General features: G+C 41.8%; 1 protein-coding gene across 3 annotated transcripts; it reads left to right on the top strand.

Moving 5' to 3' along the window:
* Positions 1 to 735: 735 nt before the first annotated feature.
* LOC109467009 (sialin-like) lies at positions 736 to 9,299 on the top strand. 3 transcript variants are annotated; one of them, XM_019764899.1, is made up of 16 exons: positions 736 to 826; positions 1,053 to 1,928; positions 2,037 to 2,789; positions 4,140 to 4,144; positions 4,297 to 4,392; positions 4,686 to 4,810; positions 5,205 to 5,297; positions 5,623 to 5,778; positions 6,128 to 6,215; positions 6,375 to 6,461; positions 7,064 to 7,191; positions 7,293 to 7,442; positions 7,730 to 7,862; positions 7,991 to 8,235; positions 8,549 to 8,695; positions 9,009 to 9,299. In XM_019764899.1, the coding sequence occupies exons 2-16, from the start codon at positions 1,078 to 1,080 to the stop codon at positions 9,108 to 9,110; spliced, it is 3,159 nt and encodes a 1,052-aa protein (XP_019620458.1). In that variant the 5' UTR covers positions 736 to 826; positions 1,053 to 1,077; the 3' UTR covers positions 9,111 to 9,299. The 3 variants fall into 3 exon arrangements, with proteins under 3 accessions (XP_019620458.1, XP_019620459.1, XP_019620460.1); XM_019764900.1 differs by lacking the exon at positions 6,375 to 6,461; XM_019764901.1 differs by lacking the exons at positions 736 to 826; positions 1,053 to 1,928; positions 2,037 to 2,789; positions 4,140 to 4,144 and having other exon boundaries at positions 4,314 to 4,392; positions 4,613 to 4,810.
* Positions 9,300 to 10,000: the final 701 nt, after the last annotated feature.

Raw genomic sequence — 10,000 nt, 5'->3', positions numbered from 1 at the left:
TTCTCTCTTACACACACAGACACAGACACAGACGACACAGACACAGACACTGACAAACTGACTGCAAGTTACCGTGACTTGGTAAATCGACGAGGGTGATACACACTTTTAAATCACAGTACTTTCAAATGATAGTGTTGCCCACGTCTTACTGTATCTTGTCTGGGCTCCAGTCCCTCCATGTAACGTACGAACTTTATACTCACAGTCCCCGAGGCATTGATGCCTCAACCTAGGCCCAGCACTGCCTGGGCGCCCAGCAAGTCTGATGAAGTTGCGGCGGAATCACAAGAGGACGCACCGGAGCCGACAGTGGCGCCTCAGCCGGTCCCCGCGGTTGTGACGCCCGTGGCTCTCTCAGAAAAGATCAGACATCCGGCACCAAAAGTGAATCTCAACCCAACGCTGGACGATCTCCTCGTCTATTTCCTGATGTTGTAATGCAGTCACGCGCGGCGCCGGTAAGGAAATGTTACCAAAAGAAATAACATTTTATATAACGTTACTACAACAATCTGATACGCATTCGCCCAGGCATTTCGTAAAAGGGGGAAAACTTGCATTTTCTACCGGTTCGTGAGATAACTTGCTGGGGAACAAAATCACATGCATCGAGACATTCTTGAAAATTGCCTATATGATGAAGAGTGACCTGATTGCACCCCTCCAGTGCCGTTGCCAAAATCACCCACAGTAGCGTAGTTTCGTCGCTGGTACTGAGGTCGGCAAGCTAGTGGTCGTTGACCTTTAAACTTTGATATGGAAGCCAGTTGATTCAGGGCTGGATCAGTACGTGTTTCAAAGTCTAAGTTTGCGGCTTAAACAGGTAAAGCTTTGCATATTGCATGTGTAGTAAATGCCAGAGACGTTGCAAGACAAATGTAAAAGTTGCAGATGTTGACTACAGACCGTAGTCAACATAATTTTAATGGTGGTAGAGGGGGAGGGGCGTTAGATATGAGACCTGGAATAATTCCCATGTACATATCGATGTTATAGTCTCTACCGTAACAAGACTCGGTCCAGTATTTCTTGTTTGCTCCAATTTTCAGGTGTGATCACAGGCCTCCAAGAAGCATGTTTCAAGATGCCTGCATCGTGAGTGTCAGTTGTGGTGGAAGCAACAAGGCTGGTTCAGCTGACAACCTTGGCAACGTCACAGGACACAGCTGTAGTGGTGTAATTGTGAACAGACACAGAGGTGTAGTCTTGTCTCACGGCATAGCCTTCAGCCCTTACATGCCTGATGGGTTCACTTCTCACCAAGTAAGGCAGCAGGGCTGGTACAGGCCTCAAAATACAGACAGATTTCACATAGAAGTCATAGTCAGGTCTACATCGGGTATCGTCCAACCTGAAGCTAGTAGACAATACCAGCCACGCATTCAGCAACCCATTCCTGCAGCAGCTTTGGCTGGAGGAAAGCTAGCACCCCATTTGGAATCACCACCAGAGAGGAAGTGTTCAGCAGATTTGCTGCTACTGTGGAGGTGCACTGACTTTGACGATGCTGTGAGAAAGTTGATGCCGAAGTACGACGGTTGGCACTTTGACGAACCTCCAAACAATCCAGCCGATAACCGTAGAGACACTTCGCAACAGATTGAGACAGTCCAATCCCGTGTCAAGACCGACTTGCTGGCAGAGGTCTCCCTGTCTTGGTTTGCTCTTCTTCAACTTGAAGACTCTGGAAGAGGTGCTGAAACCTCGGTGGTTGTTACAGGGGAACAGGCTAGGATAGGTTCGCCTGTCGTGGCAGTTGGAACGCCGTTTGGTGTTCTGTGTCCGTCCGTGTTTATGAACAGCCTGGTGAGGGGGATCGTCTGTAACACCGCGGGGAAGGATGGAGCGCTGATCCTCACAGATGCACGATGTCTGCCTGGTACCGAGGGTGGCCCACTGCTCACCGCTGATAGGGATGGAAAATGGTGCGTATACTTGAATGTGTTTTGTTTGTCTCCTTTGTTCATTTGTATAGCAATGCATTTTCAGTTCTGACCAACTTGAATTTACTTTAAAATGAAACCCTTTTACAGGCTGTTGCTTGGTCTGGTGGCTGCACCCCTCTGCTGGAAGGCGAATGAGTGGATAGGACTGTCCTTAGTCTGCTCCTTCCGTGGTGCTCTGGACTCCTTGTCCCGTGTCATGCCCTGGCCTCTCCTCACAGCTGCCACAGTCCCACACAGCAGCCCAGAATCACCGCATCCAGCTCTGTCACAAGTGGAGAAGTCTGTAGTGATGGTAGAAGCTGGGGACATGTGGGGGTCGGGGGTTATTGTGCATGTGGATCAATCTAAAGTGTATCTTCTGACATGCCGGCATGTGGTCGGGCCCTCCTCTAGAGTGAATGTTGTACCGCATCATGCACATAAAGTCAGGGTGACAGGATGTGTTGTTTATGCCACTCCCTCAGAGTCAGTCTATGATTTAGCAGTAGTGGAGTTCCCTAACCCAGGGGTAGAACTTGTCCCAGTGAGAGATACAAGGAGGTACAACCAAGGAGAACAGTGTTTTGCAGTTGGTTACGCCCTTTTTGGTCAAAACCAACAGCTGAAACCAACGGTGACTGCTGGAGTGCTGTCTAATGTGGTTACCTGGGAAGGTAATCCCATCATGATCCAGTCCACATGTGCAGTGCATGCTGGGGTTAGTGGGGGTGCCCTTTTTGACCAGCAGGGACAACTGATGGGGATTGTAGTGAGCAATGCAAAGGATGTACAACTCAAAGCGTGTTATCCACACCTAAACTTCATCATTCCTTCAACATCTTTTGCAAAACCATTGAAGAGGTTTGTACAGAAAAGAGATATTGCTTGTTTGTCTGAGTTGGATAGTAACAATCACTTCTTGCAAGATGTGTGGAATCTGCAAGAACCCAAACCATTACTGCAGAGCAAGATGTGAAAGCTCTACCATCACTAGACTATCACAGCTTGTAGTTAAATTGTTAGATTCTTTTAATTTCATTTGTATTTCATAAAGAACACTTCTGTAATAGCATGCAGCACAAAAGAAATTTTTTATATTCCAAATCAAAGACATTATTCATTTAACCTAGACATACTTATACATTGTATTTGTGACATTTGCGTACCTTTTTGTACCTATTGTTTGAGGGTCTGAGAATAAATTTCAGAAGAGTATGGCTTCCAGACAGTACATTTATGAGTGCTCTGTCAGTGATCGAGCCCTGTGTTCTGGTAGGCTGTCTCTAAACTCAGAGACCACCAGTGTGATGACAGTCTAAGGTGTGGTTTATTGGTCAAACATTACCTGTGCAATCACAGCCTTTTATAGCACTGAATTGACGCAGGGTTTACAATCACATAATGATAATCCATATGATAAATGTAATGTACATGTATGTGCTCCACACAAACTTTTTGTGGAACTGTCGCAAGGGTCTGTGCGGCTGCCATTCGGTGCCAACAGTCATGGTGACTTTCCTTTCCCCAACCAAAATCAGATACCAATTCACACCTAAAGTGGGGCACAACATTGGGGCACATGTCCAGACATTTCCAGGGTAAAACTTGGGATAGAACCCGATCTCGCTGTTTCATAGTCGAACGCTCTATCACTTCACCACCCGACGCCAAAAGTGTTCCATAGCACATGTTGAATACCATGTCTAATACCTGCCCATGATGGTATGACATGATCTTTTCTACAATTGCTCTAGTTAATTAATTATTAATTGAGATGTATGCACATCTACAAGGACATGTAATACTGTTGAATACAGGAATATATTTTAAGCAGTTGCAACTTCTTCTTCTTCCTTGTAATGCCCATGTTCATCTTGTGTTGAACATCATGGCATGTTGAAGAGGTCAGAGGTTTACTGCTTAGTGTCTTAATCTTTGTCCATAACTTTCTTTAATGATAATATCTTTGTGGATTTCAGATAGAAATTTCTGAAAATAGATAACTTTTAACTGCTGATAAATGACTGAAATACTTTGGTGGCTGTAATCAGATTTTCAATACCAAGATAGAGTCCTCAGCATTTTTGTTGTCTAATAGCTCTTTCCTATTTTTTTACAAATCAATTAATTGTTATGTAAATGAGATGAAGACAAATTCTGTACAGACAAAAAGAACTGGATGCTACTTGAAGCACCTCAAAATCTCTCCAGCTTGAGTAAGTATCTTTTCTGATATTTTCAACCTATATAATCATGTGTGTGCTGCACCCTTTCTGTTAATTCAATTGAATGTATTGTGTTGTCATTGTAGTGTCCATGTTCAAGATACATGTTTTGTGATTTGTGTGCTATAATGTGTATTTTTCAGATGTGCAAAATGGGTTTGAAAAGCAAGGATTTGACCCCATCAACTGCTGTGGAGTCACAACCAGACCAGGACATGAAAAAGGGGAGCTGCTGTCTGGTATATAGAACAATTTTTTTCATGGTACCTACCAAATATTCCTTGCTAACATTTTGTGTCTTTCAACATACTGTCCCTTAGTACGGCAGTATAATGTTATGATAATATTGCACAAAAGAATTATGTATAATGTCTATTGATGCTATGGTTTCATGTCATGTAAATTCAGATATCCGTATTTTATTTGTTCACATTTGGTCAATTTTTACTCCAATTGCAGCTGGCTGACAAAATCCCGGCTCGATATATATTGTCGGCCTTGTTTTTCTTGGGCATGATGTTGTTAATCACAGCCAGCCACGGATTTAGTGTCACCATCGTTGTCATGGTGAAGAGTTCATCGCCTGCTTCACCTGTCAATCAAAGTGGGACCTACCAACTCTGTACGAGCAGCGGGGTTGGAAATACTTCAGTACAGGTAGGAAACTTTATTATATCCAGGACCTGTATATTTTGGTACTGTACAAGATATCCATTTTCTTACATTGCATTCTTTAAGATATAGAACAATGATACCACATCAAGGAGTTAGAAGGAAAATCAAATGCATACACCAGCTTAGCTGTGGCGACTCAGTAATCCTTTTTGTGTATGATAATACTGAATACATTATTGTCATACAAAAAGGATTACTGAACCACCACAGCTAGAGCGGACCATACTGCAGACAAGACTAGTGATGATCCCTCGCACAGTATAAACTTTAATAGTACATATTGTGCAAAGGATCATCACATACATGTACTATGTACAATGTACATGTACATGTATGTGTATGAACCGCAAATGCCATATGTATGTTACCGTGTCAGTCCGTACAGAACGAGGAGGGAGAACTGGAATGGAGTAAGAGTCTGAGGGGAGTTCTCTTGGGAGCGTACTATTATGGCTACATCATCACCCAGGTACGTAGACTTTTGTATTGCAAGGTCAATGTATAGGGAGACGTAAACAAGCTATTTCATGCATCGTATATAAATCAAATGATTTGATTTTAAAATGTTAACTTCCATATAATGTTATCTTCCTTGTTAGATGTTACACTTGTGGGGTCTGAAATTATTCCATCTATTAATGTCGTCCTTCTTATATCTCAGGTTGAGGAGCAACCTTGAGAGATGGACGTCCTCACTGATGCAACATACAGAGCATGTTTGTTCCTTGTAAAGCAAAGTGTATCTGTTATCTTTTGTGTCTGTCAAACCTGCAGTATTCAATTTGGCCATACAGGTAGTAGGAGGTGTGTTGGAGCAGAAGTTGGGCGGCAAACTCGTGTACGGGACAGGCTTGTTAGCGACAGCTGGCCTGAACAGTCTTGGTCCCGTGGCTTCCAGGGCCAGCCCTTGGGCGATGTTTGCTGTCAGATTCATGATGGGTCTGTTTTCAGTAAGTTATATAATGAGGAGTTTATTTACAAGTTCATGCCCGAAGGCTAATTGCAGCATACATTGTGTACAACATTGAATTTCATAAAGAGAAACAATTGTTTATTCTATTCTATTCAAAACAATATTATTGACTATTCTATTCAAAATACAATCTTAACTTTTTGGGTATAACATATTGAATTAAAACATACTTTAGATATATCAAGGAGATTTAACCTGCTTGGATATATTGAATTTCCAGATGCAAATTATACAAAAGTCATGTATTCTGGTTGTCACTTACGAAGAACTTCCATTCTACAATGTACATGTAATGATGACTTTGAATTGATGTCTCTATTCTGCAGGGAGTTTTGCATCCCGCCATGTATGGAGTCTGGGGTCGCTGGGCTCCTCCCACCGAAAGGTCAAAACTTCTGGCCCTTTGTGCCATAGGTAAAACATGTGTAGATTAATCTTTTGGGAGTCATCCAATAGTCTGTCTTAGTCACAAACTCTACTTCGCAGTCCTTTGGGATTTCTAGATTGTTTGAAATCGTGTCTTAGCTCTTAGCCAGCATCTGAACATGATATTTTTTCTTCACCTCAATCTAGGGTTGCCCACTGGTAGCATGATCAACTACCCGCTGGCATCCTTCCTAGCTGCTGAGTTGGGCTGGGAGACTATCTTCTATGTCCCTGGTAAACAAATCTAAAAATATCATCCTCATCCCCATGTCAATACGGTTATGTTCATAAGACTGTTTTAATCAAATAATGCTCCATGTGAAGGTTTAACAACACTCTTTGTTGTTATAGACGAATACATGGAGGCTGCTCAATACCAATAGCATAATAGAATCATCTACATGGTGTAGAAAATAGAATATACATGTACCCAATACAAATGAACCTACTTTAGGGTCTTACAGATGTCAACTCCGCATACATGGACATTGCAACAATTCCTGTGCAATCCTGAAATTCTTGAAGCGGGCCTAATATATATTGTTTATAGGCTTGCCCCCGAGGCGTCGTAAAAAATATGGGAGAATGACTTGAATTACCACTGTACGTATTCATTAACCCACAAATTATAGAAAAAGTGGGATCCTTTGTCTTCCTCTGTCTTCAAAAAAGAAGTCAAACCCAGTAGTTTTTTCTACTAGTAGTCTCTTAATAGTTATCAGTAGTTATATGTGTACTTATTACCTGTTTTTATACAAATGTTTCTTCTGTTCATGCAATTAGCCTTCGGGCATGAATTTGCAATAAAACTTTCCTATTAAAACTTTCCATACTAGGAGTTTTTATAACATTCTGGCTGGTGGCATGGCTCCTCCTGGCTTATGACTCGCCTGCAAAACATCCACGAATCCTGGAGGAAGAGCAGAAGTACATCGAAGACAGTATCGGGGATAACGTACCACAGGTAAGATGCAATCTGTTATTTGATTTTGAGCTTAAGAAACATACTAGTATCTTAATAAGTTATGGTTTGAATATTAATAGACACTACCCTCTCTTTGATAGAAACCACGAGTTCCATGGCTGAAAGTATTCTCGTCAGTTCCGGTCTGGGCTCTCATTATTGGACAACTTGCTTCAGATTGGTCCAAATACTTTTTGCTGACACAACTGCCAAACTACATGAAGAATGTGCTGGGGTTCAACATCAAAACGGTAAGCTGTCATGTGTCAAAGCTCTTTACCTGCCAATTATTGTTGTGTCATGTACTTTGGGCCGAAGCTACTTTAATTTAATAGAACAGTAAATATGTACAAATCTGCTCGCATCATTCAACTTACATTCTCAATTGATGATTTGATTGCAAACCAAGAAATCGGACTAGCCCTAGGGATCAGGGAAGAATTGACATGGTTTATTCTTAGACTAGCTCTAACTTGTCTAAGAGCTTACAAATATTACTTCATAGACCCGTAACTGACTTACTTTCTGTATCTTCTAGAACGGCTTATTGTCTGCTCTTCCATACTTTCTTGCCATGATCTCCATGTTGGCGTCAAGCATTGCAGCTGACCGCTTGATTGAAGGCGGGAAATTCCCAAAGGTGTGGATAAGAAGAGGATTTGCTGTTACAGGTGATGTAGTTTTCCCTTACCTTACCTCAGCCCTTACACAGCTAGAACAATTACCAACATTGCACGATATTGTTGGCCAATGTTATCCTCTTTATTGTGAATTAACCGGTATGGTTTTCTCCACACAGGATTTTCCGGCATGGTAATCTGTGGAGTGATCCTGGCGAACCTGAGCGGATGTAACCCTGTCGCTGCTGTTGCACTGCTGTGTCTCTCCGAGGCCTTCAACGGTCTGACGACAGCAGGCATGCGGGTGGTCCATGTTGAATTTGCGCCCAGGTTTAGCGGTGTGACCTTCGCACTGGCCAACACGGCAGGGAATCTTCCAGGGATCTTTGCTCCTCTGTTGGTCGGCTTCATAACAGAGAATGATGTGAGTACACAAAACAACTCAACGCAACACAATTCAGCTCGATACAACTCAACAGAACTCGATGCGTGGTGCAACACAACACGACATTTCAGGCTATTTAAATTGCAGTTGGGAACAATTTCAAGATCACCCAAATTTTCACATGGGTACCAGTATAAAGCTTTGAATTCTGTTTCTCCACGCATGAGGGGTAAGAAATGCAATGTTCTGCATTCCCTTCAACTTGTTGGCTTTCCTGTTGACATCCATGCTTACTTTGCCTGACAGGTGCCTGCTGGGACAGGTTTGACTGTATGTTTGTGGACTCTTTCAGCCAACTCTTGCTGCCTGGACAAAAATCTTCTACATAGGAGCAGCTATTCAGGGAGTGGGAGGGATTTTCACAGTGGTGTTCATGAGCACCGACGTCCAGCCATGGGCTCGGAAAGAGGGCGACCAAGAACCCAACATCACTGAAAAGGTTCGTACAAAAAGTGAAAACAGAGTGGTCAATTTACAAGTTACAGAAAATAAGCTTGAGATATATTATATAGCTATGAAAACATTTGAACTTTTCATTTACATGACAATACATTTTATGTAACACTGTCATTGTTTCGTCATAAGCTCAATGCAGAGGGGAGATACTATAATCTCTATGTTGATAGCAAATATCTATTCTTCAATTTGCTATCAACATATGGGTCTGTACATGTAGGTTAGTGTACCATAGGAGTTCTATCGTATAAAATAACAGAGTGTATTAAATTGAGTGTTGTGACATGTTTTCACAGGTGACAGAGCTGGCTCATTCCAAAGACCTCATCATTACTAATGAACATGCTCAGCCTGATATATCAACACAGAATATCAACATGTTCATCACAAAGTTATAGATAATTTGATCCCTTCTGTGAACATTTGGTCAAAAAGTTTCTTTGCTGTAACAGTTTTACTTTTTGCTTTAGTCAGAAAGGTATGTAATCGGTAGATTCTGGTGGAGCAGCTGTGGCGTGTCCCTGTATTAAGGACAACGTCATAACTCGAGTATTTGTGGATGGATTTTTTAAATTTCAGCATGTCGGTAGCTACTAGTATTGTGAAAATGTAGTTAGAGGTCAAAAATGGTCCACCTGGCTTTTACCAATGGTACTGCAGCTGAGTTTTTTACATTTGTATATAAACATGCATTTTTAAATGTTTTTATTTTTTTATTTGTCTCATTGATCATGGGAATAAAGTCGTCAAAAATTACGATAATCTTGTTCAATTTATGGTTTTCTAAACTCAAATTACAACTGTTGCGTGTCAAATTCCTATCCTTTGGCAATTTTTATTTCAACGTCTCCATTAGGCCACACCAATTTTAATTTCTTGGTTAACGGATTTTTTTAGAAAAATAATGGAGCGGGCGGGCGGAAAAAATAAAAACAGGCCTAGGCCCATAGTTTGGCCCATATGGTCTAGTGGTTAGGATTTGGCGCTCTCACCGCCAAGGCCCGGGTTCGATTCCCGGTGTGGGAACCAATGTAATATTTCGGGTCTAGTGGTAGTTTGATATCTTAGCGTCTATTAAATGTGCAGAAACACACACAGAAACACCAAAACAGGCCTGCACCAAAAACAATACCGCCATTTTTCATGGAGGTAACAAAACAAAACATCTACACCTGGCGAAAGCATGACGTGTTCCACGCGTGATGTTGTTAGCAAGTAGCTGTATATAACTGTATATAAGTTATAGTTGCAAAAGTAACGCTTTCCGTACTGGTGTTCCAATGATTCC

This window comes from Branchiostoma belcheri, unplaced genomic scaffold (assembly GCF_001625305.1).
Source record: "Branchiostoma belcheri isolate BF01 breed outbred unplaced genomic scaffold, Haploidv18h27 scaffold173, whole genome shotgun sequence".
Classification (NCBI taxonomy): Eukaryota; Metazoa; Chordata; class Leptocardii; order Amphioxiformes; family Branchiostomatidae; genus Branchiostoma; species Branchiostoma belcheri.
Note: the sequence above shows the minus strand (reverse complement) of the source record. Positions and strands in the feature narration are given on the sequence as shown.

Excerpts from the sequence above, each read along its gene's own strand:
- LOC109467009 (XM_019764899.1), top strand. The coding sequence starts at position 1,078 with ATGTTTCAAGATGCCTGCATCGTGAGTGTCAGTTGTGGTGGAAGCAAC. Across the intron at positions 4,393-4,685 it reads AAAAGGGGAGCTGCTGTCTG|CCAGCCACGGATTTAGTGTC; the intron begins GTATATAGAACA and ends TGTTAATCACAG. Across the intron at positions 5,779-6,127 it reads TCATGATGGGTCTGTTTTCA|GGAGTTTTGCATCCCGCCAT; the intron begins GTAAGTTATATA and ends TCTATTCTGCAG.